The 15,988-nt window shown below is 61.5% G+C and overlaps 1 protein-coding gene across 1 annotated transcript in view; it reads right to left on the reverse strand.

Annotated features, from left to right (window-relative positions):
• Window positions 1-15,988, reverse strand: part of ANKMY1 (ankyrin repeat and MYND domain containing 1) — a 53,900-nt gene that overhangs the window by 27,278 nt on the left and 10,634 nt on the right. Inside the window, exons 6-15 of the mRNA XM_061122641.1 lie at window positions 15,468-15,684; window positions 15,002-15,184; window positions 13,207-13,628; window positions 11,703-11,874; window positions 10,893-11,033; window positions 9,537-9,677; window positions 7,562-7,669; window positions 5,325-5,456; window positions 2,981-3,094; window positions 2,486-2,651 (exon numbers count right to left, since the gene is read on the reverse strand). Of these exons, the coding sequence (XP_060978624.1) occupies window positions 2,486-2,651; window positions 2,981-3,094; window positions 5,325-5,456; window positions 7,562-7,669; window positions 9,537-9,677; window positions 10,893-11,033; window positions 11,703-11,874; window positions 13,207-13,628; window positions 15,002-15,184; window positions 15,468-15,684 (1,796 nt within the window). The remainder of the gene's footprint in view (window positions 1-2,485; window positions 2,652-2,980; window positions 3,095-5,324; window positions 5,457-7,561; window positions 7,670-9,536; window positions 9,678-10,892; window positions 11,034-11,702; window positions 11,875-13,206; window positions 13,629-15,001; window positions 15,185-15,467; window positions 15,685-15,988) is intronic.

Consider the following 15,988-nt stretch of genomic DNA (forward strand, 5'->3'; position numbering starts at 1 on the left):
GGCCTCCGTGGCTTCTGATGAGGGGCCAACTGCTGACTTCACTGGGGTCCCCTTGTGATGAATCATTCGGTTCTCAGCATTTCAACTATGGTGTGTCTGTTTGCAGCTGTCTGTGTTTATCCTTTTGGGAGTTCATTAAGCTTTCTGGATATACAGGTTGATGATTTTCACCAAATTCTGGATGTTTTCATCATGGTATCTTCCACTACATTTCCTGCTCCCCTCTCTCCATCACGCACACGTCAGTGTGCTCAGGGGTGCCCACTTTTCAGTGGGGACCTGTTCATTTCCCATCATCGCTGTCCCCCTCTAGAGCTGAATGTCGTTATTTGTGTGTTGGGTGGTGTGTAAGTGAGAGGGCAGGAGAGGCTTGTGCTTGAGTCGGGGGCGGGGGGGGTGTTATGGACATACCTGTGTCCTTCCAAGATTAATTTGCTGAGAGCCTAACCCCAATGCCACAGGACTTGGAGGGGGGCTTTGGGGTGATGGGGGCGGAGCCCTCTGGTGGGATTAGCACCCTGTAAAAGGAGGAAGTGCACGCGCTCTCTCGCGTGAGAACAGGACAGGCAGACGGCGTTGAGGAGCCAGGAAGCGGCCCCCCAGAGCCAGCCACAGCGGCTCCCGGAGCTCGGTCTCCACCCTCCTGAACCAAGCAAACACCTGCTTGTTGTCTAAGCATCCCCCGCCCCACCGACCTGAGCTGACGTCCTGAGGTCGCGTGTGGGCATGCAGGTACGAGGAGGTCGGCGGCCACGAGCCGGTGTGAGGGTGAGTGGACGTGCGTGGCTGTGCGTGGGCTGGTGAGCGTGGGGGTGGGGAGGGTTATGATGGATGGTGTGTGTGTGTGTGTGTGTGAGACAGTGTGCAAGGGGGTTCTGTGGGGAAGGATGGGATGAGCGTGCATGTGGGGAGGAATGAGTGGGCATGCGGGGAGGGGGTGAGGGGGGTGGTCCCTGGGGGCTTGTGTGGGGGCTGGCCTGGGGTGGCAGGTGTGTGAGGACAGGGGTGTGAGGGGTGGTGGAGGTGAGCAGTTGGTAGGGATGTGTGTGAGCGGGTAGGTGGGCATCTGGTTAGGAACTATTTGTGAGGTGGGGTGTGGGGGTCTTATGATGTGTGTGCAGGGAGCTTGGACATTGGGGTGTATGTGTGCAGCGGAGGTGGGGTGAGGACCTGAGGGTGCGCAGGTCTGTGGGTGGATTTGGCAGGTTTATGTTAGTGTGTGGGTGTGTGTGCAGCAGTGAGGAGCGTTGTGTATGAAAGGTGGGTGTCTCGGGGCTGCAGGATGGGTCCAGGCGTTGCGGGACAGGGTGCAGATGGGCACGCGGTGTGTGGAACGGTGGGTGGGGGCAGGCTGGGGGGTTGTGTGTGTGTGTACATGTGCAGGTGGGGGAGGTGGGGAGGCTGGTCCGTGTGTGTACACGTGTGGGTGGTGGGGAGGGCAGGGGTGCTGCCGGTGGGGGGGGTTACGGGGCAGGGTACATGTAAGGGAGTCGGGCAGGGCGGAGGGGGCGGGGTGGACGCGGGGTGTCGGGGAGGGGACAAGCGGGGCATAGCCCTCAGACAGCAGCCCGACTCCTGCTGCCGTGGGGCCCTGTGTCAGGGCTGAGCTCAAGGGCGGAAGGGCATCGGGGTCTCTCAGCAGCCCCCTGTGCCACCTCTGTCTCCCTGTCACCCACTGTGCGGGTTCCGAGCAGCAGACGGGAGCAGAGGTGTGGCTGAGGGGGCCACCGGTCCCGGGCCCCCACACAAGCAGCTGTCAGCGCACGCCCCACCCCACCCCCGTCTCCTGGAGGCACAGCCCCTCCCCTGGGCCTGTGGGCTTCCCCGGGAGCCCACTTTCTTTCGCCCCCTGCGCAGACTGTCAGCCAGGAGACAAGCTCCCCGTCTGTGCGCCGCGGGGCTCTGGTCCCCTCGCCCGCGCCCGAGGACCAGCCAGGCTCTCACCCGAGCCTGCAGCTCAGGCTGGCTCTGCCGTGGGGCCAGACCACGCCGGGCCCTCGGGGGTGCGTGAGCCAGGCCTCCCCCCCAGCTCAGGCCGGCTGCCAGCTCCACCCCCGGGGCGCAGCTCACCAAGCAGCCGCAGGGCAGGCTCCCTCCCCCCACCCCCGGTGCAGGCACGTCGCCCTCATCAGGGGTCACGTCCCCCACTGTGGCAGCGGGGCAGGCAGGGGGCGGGGCCGGCAGGGCACTGGACGCAGGTGATGCTCCCAGACCTGGGATGGGACCCCCCCCCCCAATTTCTCTTCCCAGGCCCTCCCCACACAGCCTCCTGGAGCCAGACCCTCGGGGGACGCAGCCCCTAGCACGGGGCACCCATCCTCTTCCACGATGCATGAAGCCTGTCACACACACTCAGGCCAAGGGGGCCTCCGGGTCAGCTCTGAGCTGCCTGAAGAGCCCGCTGCAGCCGCCCACCCCGCTGGCTGCCCACCACGCCCACGCACCCACCCACGCACCCACCCGGCCGAGCACCCACCACGCCCACCTCGCTTGCTCAGATGCAACACCTTCAGGTCCCACTGGCCCTCCTTGGCGAAGACGGCCTGCCGCAGCTGGAGGCCCATGTATTCCAGGAGCTTCTTCCGGGCCAGAAATGTCTCCCGCTCTGCAGGCATCAGCATGTGGAAGGGGCAGTGGGCTATCTTCCGGTCCTGCAACCCAGCACCAGTCACCACCTCTGAGCACGGGGCACCGGGCCCCGAGTGCACCAGGGGGAGCAGGTCCAGCAGCCCTGGGCCACCGCCAACAGCTTGGGGTACACTGTGGTCGTGGCGATGAGTGTGAGGACAGACCAGGATAACGCTCAGAGAGCTGGTGCACAGGCAGTCAAGCTGGCAGTGCTTGGGGGGCCTGAATTTTCCCTTCTAGGAGGCGGGGGGAGGACTTTGGTCAGAGGCATGAGGGACCTTTGGCCCGCCTTGCCCAAGAGATGCTAAAAGTCCCAGCTCCACCCCCATCGCCAATGAGAGACTCAACCCACCTGGTAGAATCTGAAGTACCCATAGTCCACCGCTGTGCCCACAGCTGTTTTGTCCCCCTGTGAAAGTGTCACAGGGCTCAGGATGTCAGCCCCGTAATTAATGAGCCGGTCAATCTGTGGAGAACAGAGCCCACATCAAAGGTTCGAATTTGCCCCAGCCACCAAGGGGCGGGGCGTGGACCAGGGGGCCCTCTCCCCCAGCAGGAGAGCAGGGTCGGGCTCCTGCCCCCTGAGTGACCCAGCTGGGCCATCCTCCCAGGTGTGCGGAGTGTCAGCAAGACAAACAGACAGACGGACAAGACATTAGGGTGGTGTGTCCTCAGGGTGACCCTCAGAGCAAGGTTGAGTCTAGGGGCTGGCCGGCTCCTCGGGCGGCCCTCCCTCACCCAACCGGACCCCAGGGCACCCTGCTGAGGTCTGGTCCCACTCCACTAGAATGTAAGTGGTAGGAGGGCAAACCCCAAGCTGGTCTGTCTGAGACACACTGGGACCTGGGACCCTTGCTGCAGTGCTTGCACCTGGACAAATGTCTCCTTCGGAAACAAAATACAAAGAAACCAAATAGACTAAAAATAGCTGGGGGCAGGTGCAGTTGAGGCAGACTATGGACAAGATACTTAAAGACCAGAAACTTGCAGCTGCCACTTCTGAAGAGCCAGGAGCAAAAGCAGGGTATGTGCACGCACCCTGCACTCAACACCACCGAAGGGCGGGCAGACCACCTAAGCCTCCAGACTGACCCTTGGACACACCCCTCCACTCACCCCATATAAGGAACAAGCTCACCCCGCCTCGGGGAATGAGCAAGGGTGCCTGTGACTTGTTCTCAAGTTCTGTAGGTTAAAGAGGCTAAGAGCCCTAGTCCGTACCGTGTTCACCATCCATACGACAACCCGAGGGCGCTCAGTAAGACCACAGGTGCTGTGAGACCAGCTATGTGAGTGTGTGTGTGTGCTTGCACATGTATTCAGAGGCCTGTGGATGTGCGCATGCATGTGTGTGGTTTCAAAGAGCAGCTATGTGAGTGTGTGGTTGCATGAACACGTATGCACAGGTGTGTGGACATGTGTGTGCATGCATGTGTGTGTGGTTGCAGACAGCAGCTATGTGAGTGTGTGGGGATGGGTGCTTGTACACGTATGCACAGGCATGTGGACATGTGTGTGCATGCATGTGTGTGGTTGCAGAGAGCAGCTGTGTGAGTGTGTGGTTGCGTGCACATGTATGCACTGGTATGTGGACATGTGTGTGCATGCATGTGTGGTTACAGAGAGCAGCTATGTGTATGTGGGTACTTGCACACATATGCACAGGCGTGTGGACATGTGGGCATGTGTGTGCATGCATGTGTGTGTGGCTGCAAAGAGCAGCTATGTGCATGAGGGGGGTGCTTGCACATGTATACACAGGCATGTGATGTGCCTATGCATGCACATGTGTGTGCATTTGGACCCCTGACACACCCCGAAGCAAGGTCCTCCCCTCCTGACGCAGCACCAACTGCATTCATAGCAAACAGCATCCGTCAGAGGCGCCCACCCCGACCACGACAAGGAAGGATGCCGTGCTACACAGAGGTTCTTTGGTTTCACAGTTCCATCGAGAAATGCTGACAAAACCACAAACCACAAGGCTGGATGTGACAGACAAGAATCAGGCTGTCATCTACAGGAAGTTCAGAATGCACACTTGCCGAGCAGGTGTCAGCAGGCTCGTTATTTGGGGAGACACAAGGCGGCCTCAATGACTGTCACCAGCCTCTCATCACTCAACCTTCCTTCCTCACAAACAAAAACCCTAGGTTCTGGGGGCACTGCCAGTGAAGTTTTGCTTCCAGCAGAGAGTGCACCCCCACCCAGGACACAGCTCCCCCATCCCCCACCCCCCACCCAGCTCCCCATTCCCCATACCCCCCAGGACATAGCTCCCCATCCCCCACCCAGGGCACAGCTCCCCATCCCCCACCCAGGGCACAGCTCCCCATCCCCCCCCCCCAGGATACAGCTTCTGGATCCCTGGTAATCTGGTTCTGTCACTGAAAACTCTAGACTCCTGCAGCCAGACCAAAGCCAAGCCCAATGTCTCTCAAGACAAACTAGGGACTCTTGTCTGGCCTTTTGAGTGGGTTTGCCACTAATATATTTTAGGTCTATAAACTATAAAAGGCAAGAATTGTTTGTACTTTCTCAAGTGTTTGGAACATCAAGTCTTGAACACAGAGCAAGAGCCCATGAAGTGCCATGAAGCAGCTTGCTGCAAGCAAGGGCCAGACAGAGGGTCCAGGGCAGACCCCAGACCTGCCCGCCAGGGCCTCCCCTTTCCACCCTCCCCGCCCCCAGCTCACCAGGGCCAGCCTGCTCTCCAGGCTCCTCTGGCTCTCATAGATGATGTCACAGGCGACACACAGGGCGCTGCCCAAGCCTTTGGTCAGGAGCATGTTGGGGTCAGCTCCGCAGGACAGCAGCTCCTTCACAATCTGGGCACAGACAGGCCTGTCAGAACCCGCCGCGCCCCTCCCCGAAGAGCGGAGGAAGCACCTGGAGCCAGGCCACGCGGGGCGACTTCCCTGCTTCCCACCCCCAGGGGCCGCGGCTCAGATGGTGAGGCTGGGGGTGCACACGGCGGCTCCCTAGGGAGGACTCCCACTCCCCCGGGCGGCCCAGGTCCAGCACTTCCTCAGAACAACGTCCAGTTGCTCAGAAGTGGTCCCGGCGCCTCTCTGCTTTCCACCTGGGGACGCAGGGGATCCTGCCGGGCCTCTCACCCCACAGGGTCAGGCGCACGTCCTGCTGGTCCGTGTCCCTGGGACCAGCCTGCCTCTACCCAGGGCAGCCGGTCACCGTGATCACCTGACCACGTGCAGAGGACGGGGCTCCCTTGCTCCCTGCTGCTCCTCCCTCACCCATCGTCACTTTCTTCACGAGCTTAGGGCCTGACACTGTCACACACCGGACTGTGGTCCATCTGCCCCAACTAGAATGTAGGATCCTTGACACTTCTGTTCTGTTCAACACCTGATGCCTGGAATGGTGCCTACCTGGTACATAGAACATCCTCAAAAAATAACAGCTAAATGAAAGGATGACTAGGTGGGTGGATTATAGATGGATAGATAGATAAAAGGAATATCAACAACCTCAGTTATGCAGACAATACTACCCTAATGGCAGAAAACAAAGAGGAACTAAAGAGCCTCTTGATGAGGGTGAAAGAGGAGAGTGAAAAAGCTGGCTTAAAACTCAACATTCAAAAAATGAAGATTATGGCATTCGGTCCCATCACTTTGTGGCAAATAGATGGGGAAAAAATGGAAACAGTGGCAGATTTTATTTTCTTGGGCTCCAAAATCATTATGGATGGTCACTGCAGCCATGAAATTAAGACACTTGCTGCTTGGAAGAAAAGCTATGACAAACCTATACTGTGTATTAAAAAGCAGAGACATGACTTCGCCAACAAAGGTCCATACAAAGTAATGGTTTTCCTAGTAGGAGTCATGTATGGATGTGAGAGTTGAACTATAAAGAAAACTGAGCACCAAAGAATTGATGCTTTTGAACTGTGGTGTTGGAGAAGACTCATGAGAGTCCCTTGGACAGCAAGGAGATCCAACTAATCCATCCTAAAGGAGATCATTCCTGAATATTTACTGAAAGGGCTGATGTTGAAGCTGAAACTCCAATACTTTGGCCACCTGACGCAAAGAACTGACTCATTTGAAAAGACTGTGATGCTGGGAAAGATTGAGGGCAGGAGGAGAAGGGGACGACAGAGGATGAGATGGTTGGATGGCATCACTGACTCAATGGATATGAGTTTGAGTAAACTCCAGGAGTTGGTGATGGACAGGGAGGCCTGGCGTGCTGCAGTCCATGGGGTCACAAAGAATTGGATATGACTTAGTGACCAAACAACAAGACAGAAGGAGGGATGGATGATGAAGAATGGATGGGTGGAGGGGTGGGTGGGCGGGTGGATGTGTAGGTGGATAAATGAATGGAAGGAAGGAAAAGTGCAGGACTGGGAGGATGGATGGATGGATGGATGACTGGGAGGATGAATGGATGACTGGGAGAATGGACGGATGGATGACTGGGAGGATGAGTGGATGACTGGGAGGATGGATGGATGGATGACTGGGAGGATGAGTGGATGACTGGGAGGATGGATGGATGGATGGATGACTGAGTGGATGAGTGGATGACTGGGAGGATGGATGGATAGATGACTGGGAGGATGGATGAGTGGATGACTGAGTGGATGAGTGGATGACTGGGTGGATGGGAGGGTGGAAGAATAAACACGGTCCTTGGCAGCCACAGAAGGTGGGAACCACCCATGGTGCCCTCCCAGTGCTCTGAGGCTTAGTCAGCACCTCCCGAGTAAACCCTCACCCTCATGTTCACTCCCTCCCTCCACCCTTCTCTCTGTGGGGCACTCCGTCCTCATGGGAGGGGACCCTCCGGGCATCACACCATGCTGTCCCTAGGGCACCTCGAGGACAGCAAATCCCAGAGACTGCGTTGGAGCGGGGGCACGAGACAGCCACGCAGGTATGCCGGCAGGGTGGGACTTGCTCACCAGGTCGTTGCCGCTGGCGATGGACAGGGAGAGCGGGGAGTGGCCACTCCACAGCAAGTTGGGGCTGGCTCCGTGGGCCAGCAGGAGCCGGACGACGTCCCTGGCGCACTGGGCGGGGAGAGAGGCGGGAGGACGGCAGGTTACAGGGGCGCCTCCACTCCAGGGGAGACACACAGTGTGAGGCCATCCCGGCCACTGACTGCTCCTCCCTCACACTAGGGCCCTGCCTGGCACACACAAGCGCCCTGAACGCCGGGTAGTGAATGGTGGGTGGATCTTCAAGCCGAGAAGAGGTTTTCCAAACATCGATCATTTCAGATGGAAAACAAGGATGTTGGTGACGAGTAAGTTGATTTGAAGGAAAGAGGAGAGTCAGGGCCGCTCTACTGCAGCTGTTGCAGACTCGAATAGAGCTGTTGCCGCTATATCGAGACTACTGCAGCTGGGCCGGGCACACGGCAGGTGGGGCAGAGGGCGAGCCCTTCACCGGGACACACCAGGCAAAAGAAACACAGGGGCACTTTCAGCCCTTTGCCCCCAAGGAAGCTCTCAGTGTCCCCCTCCTCTCTGGGAAGTGGCCGCGGGGAGTTGACCCATGCTCCCCTCACCACAAGGAGCGGTCTGCTACTCTGCGGACATGCAGACCCCAGGGGCCGGCTGGGCAACCCTGCAAGACCACCCCCTTTGCCAGCCTCACTGGCCAGGCCAAGGGGAGCCCACAGAAGTGTGCTGAGGGGTTCCTGGGAATCTTCCCCTCTTCTCACTCTCCCTGCTGGAATGCAGGCGTGGTGGCTGGATGGCTGCAGCCCTCACGTCTTAGCACTGGACTTTACACTGGTGATCTGTCCTTGATCTGATGAGAACGTGGCCTATGGTGCCTCCTGACTTTGTTTCCCCTTAACTTTTCCAAATCCGAAATCAGTACAAAGGACAAAGGCGTGTGAGCTAGAAAGAGCTGTGCTCCAAGCCCAGGCCTCCAATTTACTGACCAGGGGCCTTGGGCAGCCCCGCCTTCCCGGAGCCTTGCTGTCCCCGGCCTCAGCCTGGGCTCGCCGCCCCGCTCTGGTGGGGCAGTGACACAGCCCGAGGATGCATTGACAAGACGGGGGTGTTCTGGAGCGGGTGGTCCCTTGCCAGCATTGCGTGGGCGCCCACCCCCACGCAGGCCCTGACGGCCCCCATCAGGGCGGCACGTGTGATCCTCATCCCGGGCACTGACAAAGACGTCCTGCCGCAGGCCCATGATGCTGCTGCTGTTTCATTTCACAGGCAAGTAAATGGAGGCTGTGTATCAAGCACTCAGGGGCTCGCTGGCCCGCCTCCCCAGCTCCCCTTGCACCCATCCTCCAAGGGGTTCCTGCACCCGCCGCGGGCGAACTGATCCCAAAGCGGACAGGAGGCAGTGGCACCAGATGGGGTCACCGTCCGGGGAGCAATGGGCTGGCTGCACAGACGTGTGTGACTGCCACCCGCAGTAACACAGTGACTTCACGAGGCAACCCAGGCCCCCACCCCCAGGTGCACAGGCCTGTGTGTGGACGCGTGTCCCCAGCACGTGCTCTGAAATAACACGTCCGTGCACACGAGTTCCATGATGCTTCCTATTCTATCTCAACACAGTGTGTCCCAGCTCACTGCCGACCTGACCCAGTCCCTCGAGTACGGGGCCCACTCAGGGAGCATGACCTGTAGCTGGAGGACCCTGGTCTGGACCACGGCAGCCAGGGGCAGGCACGCCCAGGTCTGCTCGCATGGCCACGGGACCTGAGGCCTGGCTCAGCCCACCAGGCCTGCAGGCTCACCGCCCTGCACATGCACGTGTACACACATACATGTGTACACACATACACACCGACCTACAAGCTCACACACACGCCTGCACACAGACGCACGCACACACTCACGGACAGGCACTCACGGGTACGCTTCAAGGCGCCTGTGCACACCCCCCGGCCCACCCGGAAGGCCCCCTCACCCTGTGGTTGTCCTCCCGCTCACAGGCCACGTGCAGGGCCGTCCTGCCCCCCTCGTCGGGGACTGACGTGCACCTGCTGTAGTAGATGCTGGGTGGGCCCGCTTCACTGTTGAGCTTCAGGCTGGAAGGCAGCAGGTCCAGCTGTGGGCAGACAGACGGATCGAGGGTGGCTCCAAGCCCGTCCCCCCAGAGCAGAGACCCGCCACATGCCGCCCGGCCCTGCACCCCCTGCAGGCACCAGCTCACACCCAGGGCCCCCCCAGGGCCGCGCCGCCCCCCAGCCCACAGGCCTGCAGCGGTGCCCTGTGAACTACCCTGACTCCTCGAGCCCGCCCTCCCCTCCCCACCCCAGGCCCTCGGGCGCTGGGGGCTGGATGAGGCTTGGGTGGCCGCAAGGATGAGACAGCAGAGCTGCTGTGCTCCAGGGGCTCGGCCTGGAGGAGGAGAGCTGGGAGGGCTGCATGGCAGAGGGGGCCTCGGCATGGCCTTGCAGGGGGCGGGGGCGCTGCATGTGCCAAGATGCAAGCTCTGCCTCGCCAGCCCTGCACCCCAGAACCCCTGCCCGGCAGGCTCCAAGCCCAACCTCTGGCCCCCAGGCCCTTCTGCAGCATCACCACCCCACCCGGCAGCCTGCCCTGCCCCCTGAGGGTCCACTCCCCTCCCTGTCACGTGTTGGAGCAGGTTGGCAGGGGGCACCGGGCCCTGAGCCCTGGTCTGAGGACACGAGGCTCCCTGAGGGTGGGGCAGACCTGGAGGCTGCCTGAGGAGGCCCACAGCCCGACTCCCCCAACCTCGGCAAGGGCAGAGCCCGTGGCCCGACTCCCCCCGCACATCAGGAGCTCAGAGCCCGCGGGGCTCGGGGCCGGCCTTCTCAGATGGCGGCAGCCTAGAAGCGGCCCAGGGGACGGAGGGGGCGGCTGGGAGGCAAGCGGGGTGGGAGGACCCGGCCAGGGAGTGCGGCCCTGGGCAGATGCGTCTCCAGGCAGAGGGGCACCCCCCAAGTGAAGTGAGACAGAGCATCCTACAGAATGCCCTCCCGAGGGCCGGGCTACCCCAGCGAGGACCCCCGGGCTTTGTGAGCTGCCTGAAAAAGCAGGTTCTCACTCACATTCATCAAGTGCGCATGCCTCTCCCACACCACAGGCCTGTGTGCGGAGTGTTCACACTCGGGGCCCAAGTCACACTGCCTCCCTTTGCTCCGGACAGGCTCCAGCTCGCACAGACGACCACGGGTGTGTCCAGGCACACGCTGCCCGGATCCAGGCTGGCCTGCGGCTCGCAGAGCGTCTGGCACCCTCCTTAGGGACCTCACACTGCCTGCAGAGGGACCCCACCCTCCACGGCGCAGATGCCCACCTTAGCCTGCTTGTACACATCGTCCTGGTCGGCCGCCCTGGCATCCACGTCAGTGATGGCGTGGAGCAGCAGCTCCGTTATCTTGACGCCCTCCTCCCCAGGGAGGGCAGCTGCGATGTGGAGAGGGGTCAGGGCCCCCAGCTGCAGGGGAAACATAGGCGGGTGAGGGTGCAGCGCTGGCTCCCGAGGAGCGACAGCCGTCAGCTCGAGGGTGGGGCTCTGTGTGAACAAGGCCCGTGGGGCCCCGGTCCAGGGCGAGAGCATGGCCGCCTGCCCCCCGTCTGCCTCGGGTTCCCAAGGCACCACATACTTGTCATCAGGGACATTCGGGACAAGAGGCCCGCCCACAATGGACCACAAACACACCACACAAGCCCAGCCATCTGCTCTGATTCCTAAGAGGCTTTCGTCTGCCAGGGTGACAGACAGGAACACAGGCCCTGATGGACCAGCTTCCTATTAGACAAAATGCCTCTGCTCTCCTCCAGGAGGTTTCAAAGATGGAGTCCAATCAGTGAGCACAAGTTCCTGTGAAATCCTCCTGGGTCTGACGCCTGAAATCCCGCTTCCCTGCACCCTTGCACTTACACCCAAGAAAAAAGAGGAAATAAACAACCCGGCTCAGGGGCCCAGAAGGTGAGCAAGTAGCCTGAGCAAGACTGGCAGCCTTTTCAAAAGCCAACACCCTCTGAGTATAAGAGGCCGAAGTGACTGACAAGCATCAACACAACCAGGGAGGAAAGCAGACGCTGCGGGAGACCGTCAGTCGGCCCGTGGCCCCCACCGCCGCAGGCCCCCGGGGCGGCCCACCTCGGGCGGGAACTGGATGTCCGTCCTGGCCCGGTTCTCCAGCAGCAGCCTCACCCCGTCCACATCCCCGGCCTTGACGGCGAAGAAGAGGACCTGCATGGGCACGCGGCTCAGGTTGGGGTCGGCGCCGCGGCACAGCAGGAGTTTGATGGTCGCCCACCTGTGCCTGTCTCTGGAAGGAGCAGGGAGACTGTCACGGGCTGGCGGAGGGGCACGCGTGGCCCGTAGCCCGGACATGCCCCGGGCCGGAAGGAGCCCCCGCCGGGGGTGCTGGCGAGGCCTGACGCGGAGTGCCCTGTCCCCGGGGTCCTGCCTCGCCAAGACTGCAGCCCTTCTCTGCACCAGGGCAGCCCAAGTCCAGCTGCGGCCCTGCCCAGCTTCAGCCTGGTGCTCACTTAGCCTCCCTGAGGTCACCTGTGATGCGGGGTGGGGTTGGGGGCCAGGAGGCCTCCCGGGGCGGCCATGAGGGGACGATGTACATTGCCTGGTACCCATGGGGTCCAAGGTTGTACACACACAGCAGATGTGCACATACATGTGTAAACACACACACACACCTACACACAGAGACACAGCATAGCACGTACTCACACACGCATAGCACACCGCATGTACACACATGTAACACACATACACATGCAGGCACGCATGGCGCGTACATGCAACCACACATGTAACAGTGCACACACACCTACCACACACACTCACACTGGCACACACGTCTCTCACAAGCCGCTCAGAGCAGCACACCCAGCCTCTTGTGGGGACGCCGTGAGGGCTGGGCCTGCGGGGGCTGGGTGGGTGGGGGGAAGGGAGAAAGTGGGGGTGCAGAGCGGGGTGTGCGAGAGGCCGAGTGCGGCAGGTGGAGGCCCGACCGGCCCACTGACCCGCGGCAGAGCAGAGGGAGGGAAGAGGCTGGGTCAGTCCAGGGCGGCAGCGCTCAGACGGCCTGCCCTCCGACCCTCCGCACTTGTACGATCCTTCCAGGCTCCCAAAGAGCTTTGTTTACCTGGGTTCTAGCCATCCTTGTCTACTGTCTTACAAATTAAGACTGAGAATGTGTTCAAATATTTAGTAATACACTCAAAAAGTAACACTAACCATTGCATATTCGCACAGATAACCAGTTTTTATGAAAAACTTGGCCACCTCAGAGCCCTCACCGCGAGGGGCCACTGGCCCTGAAGATATTCTGTGTGCTTGGGACTTGGTGGAGGGGCAGCCCTGCTTCCGTGAGAGCCTCCCCGGGCGTGGTGCGCGCGCGCACGCATCCACAGTGAGTGACCGTGTGCGGGCGGGTGTGCACAAGAGCATGCGTGTGTCCCCTGGTGACTGAGGGTGAGTGCTCGCCTGTGCGTTTCCGGTGCCAGCGCCCCATCCCACGCTCCGCCCCAGGGAGAGCACAGAGCAGCCGCTGGGAGCCACCCCCGGCATGCAGAACCGCCCTCCAGCGGGAGCGGGGCTCGCGGCTCCCGCTGAGGCGCGCCCTGGGCCCGCCACCTACTGGGCCATGCTCAGTGCCATCCTCCTCATGGTGCCCCGGTCGGCGGGCCCGGCGCCCGGGGTCTGCAGCAGGCTGTGCCCCCGCGCGCCGCACTCCAGCAGCTGCGGCGGCAGGTCGATGCGGAAATGGTGCATGGCCCGGCCGGACTCGAAGTCCGAGTCGTTGCTGCAGGCCGAGCTCCGGCCCAGCGTCCCCGACGCCATGGCCCGAGAGCGCTCGGAGTCGCTGGCGCTGCTCCTCCCTGACGTGGAGCCCCGCTCCTGAGCCCCGCGGCGGCCCTCCTCGATGTTCGGCCTGGCGGAGGACTGCTTCCGCTCCGGGCCGCCCGGTGCCATGACCGGCTCCTCCAGAACCACCGGCTCCACGGGTGATTCCGAGATCGACAAGGAACGCTGGGTCGTGGTTACGGGCTTCGAAACTTCCTTTGGAAAGGACCGAGAAAGCGTCCTTAGGACAAAGCGGCGAGTGCTGACCAGTAAGCCGCCTCTGTCTGCAGGGCCAGCCCGGGCCCCCCAGGCACCTGGGCCCCCCAGGCCCCGGGACCCTCCGCGCACGGGTGCCATGCAGGCTTCCGGTGCAGACCCCCGCATCGTAGGCGAGGCGACCGGAGAATCAATGCCAAATGTCTCCCCACGGGCCGCTGTACTGATTACACACCAGAACGGGGAATTCTGGATACACGGGTTAAACAAATGGCATTATTACAATGAATTCCACCTGTCCTGACTTTTTCTAATGTGAGCCCCGGAAACGTCCGAATCCAGCGGGTGCCGGCGTCGCGCTCTGTGGCTTGGCGCGCCCTCCACCTGCCGTCACAGCCTCAGTTCTCAGCAGTGGCCCAGGGACAGAGGGCAGCAGCGCCAGATATGCAGGGTCTCAGGTCCCACCGCGGACCATCCCCAGGCAGAAAGGCTGGGGCCGGGCCCAGCCCTCTGTTTTTGGTGTTTTTGTTTTTTTCCATTTATTTTTATTAGTTGGAGGCTAATTACTTTACAATGGGCCCAGCCCTCTGTCACTAACTGCTTCTGTGAAGGGCCCGGCAGCTCCACCCTGAGTACCCGCCCAGAACCAAGGAAGCAGGCATCCCGCAAGGCTCAGGGGCCTCCAGCAGTGCCGGTCAGCAGAGGCTTCGGTGGGCCCTGTGTGTGGTCCACGGCACCCTCTGTCCTGAGGCCCCAGCGGCTGCGCATGGCCTCCTAAGGGACACATCCTCTGTGCCATAGCAATAAGCTCAGGGCACCCAGTGACCATGACGATTTCCTCCCATTTTGCTGCCTGCCCACCTCAATTCATCCCACTTGAGCCTGGTCTGCACAAGAAGGCCAGGGAGCTGGGGGACAGGAGTGGGAAACCGGCGGACTGGGGGACAGGTAGACAAGTGAGCAATGAGTGGTACTGGACCAGTGGACAGTTGGACAAGGGAGAGTTGGATGGATGGATGGGGGATGGGGATGGGAGAGGGGGGCTGAGGAGGGGGTGATGATGGCAGGGGATGGGGAGTGGGGGGCTGAGGACAGGGGCTGGGGGCCTGAGGATGGGGTGGATGGACAGCAGGGGATCAGGGAGGGACTGGGGCCTGAGGATGGGGGGATGGATGGCAGGGGATGGGGGAGGGACTGGGGCCTGAGGATGGGGGGATAGATGGCAGGGGATCGGGGAGGGGCTGGGGCCTGAGGATGGAGGAGGGGGACAGCTGGATGCGTGGACAGCTGGACAGGGGACTGGTACCCAGGGATGGGGGCTGGGGTGGGCTGGCGCAGACCCTGAGCCAGGGCGCAGGTTCCCCTGGGCTGACCTGGGGCTCGGGCACCGTCCTCTCGGCGATGTTGGGCTTGAAGGACGCGGTTGGGTAGTGGAGGAGGAAGCACATGTTCAGCGGGGTGAGGCCCTCGTCCGTGCACTTGTTCACGTTGGCCCCGTTGTCAAGCAGGAGGTTGACAATGTCAATGTGACAGTGAACCTGCAGGGAGGGGCCAGCCTGGCGAGGACAGCGGGCACTCTCAGCAGGGGCCAGGACCCCTGTGAGGCCCCACGCCCCAGCCAGCTCAGAGGTGGCCCCCACTCGCGGCTGCCCCAGGAGGAGGCACCCCGCCCCCCTCCCTGTCCGACCCTGCACGCCCATCCCACAGTGGGGCGTCACAGGGGGGAGGGGGAGGGCAGGCCCCGCCTACGAGGGGCCATCGCCCAGGGCCCTCTGGGTCAGCGGTCCTGTGAGTGACCCTGCCGCCCACACAAGCACCCTGCAGGGTTGGGGCGCTCACAGCAGCGGCGGCGAGCACCGTGTAGCCCTTGGCATCGGCCACGTCGGGGCTGGCAAGGTTGTCCCTCAGGATCCCGTAAATCCAGTCGTAATTCCCTTCCTGGGCCTTCAGGATCATCTCCTTGGAGAGCCGCTCCTTGGGCCCATGGCGCGCAAAGCCACTCCGCCGCCCCTCCAGGATGGCATCCATGTTCCAGCTGCTGTGAGCCCTCTTGTTCCTGGTGGTCAGGGAGCCTCGGTGGGGCGAGCCTGACTCTGGACACCAAGCCCTGCCACCAAAGGGGCCCTCCCTCCCGTCCACACTTCCTCTTTTGTGCCTCTGCCCCAGACCACCCCCCTTCTCCGCCATCACAGTCTGCTCCTAGGGCACCCTAAGCCCTAGGCCTGCACAGCTCACCCGCCGCTGGGGGACATGCTGCCCACAGGTGAAGATGCTATGGCTAAGCAAGCATCTTTCCTCAGCGGGAAGAGCTGTATCACTTAAAAAAAAAAAAATTATAGGCTCAGCTGATCTTTGCATGA

This window comes from Dama dama, chromosome 20, assembly GCF_033118175.1.
Source record: "Dama dama isolate Ldn47 chromosome 20, ASM3311817v1, whole genome shotgun sequence".
NCBI lineage: Eukaryota > Metazoa > Chordata > Mammalia > Artiodactyla > Cervidae > Dama > Dama dama.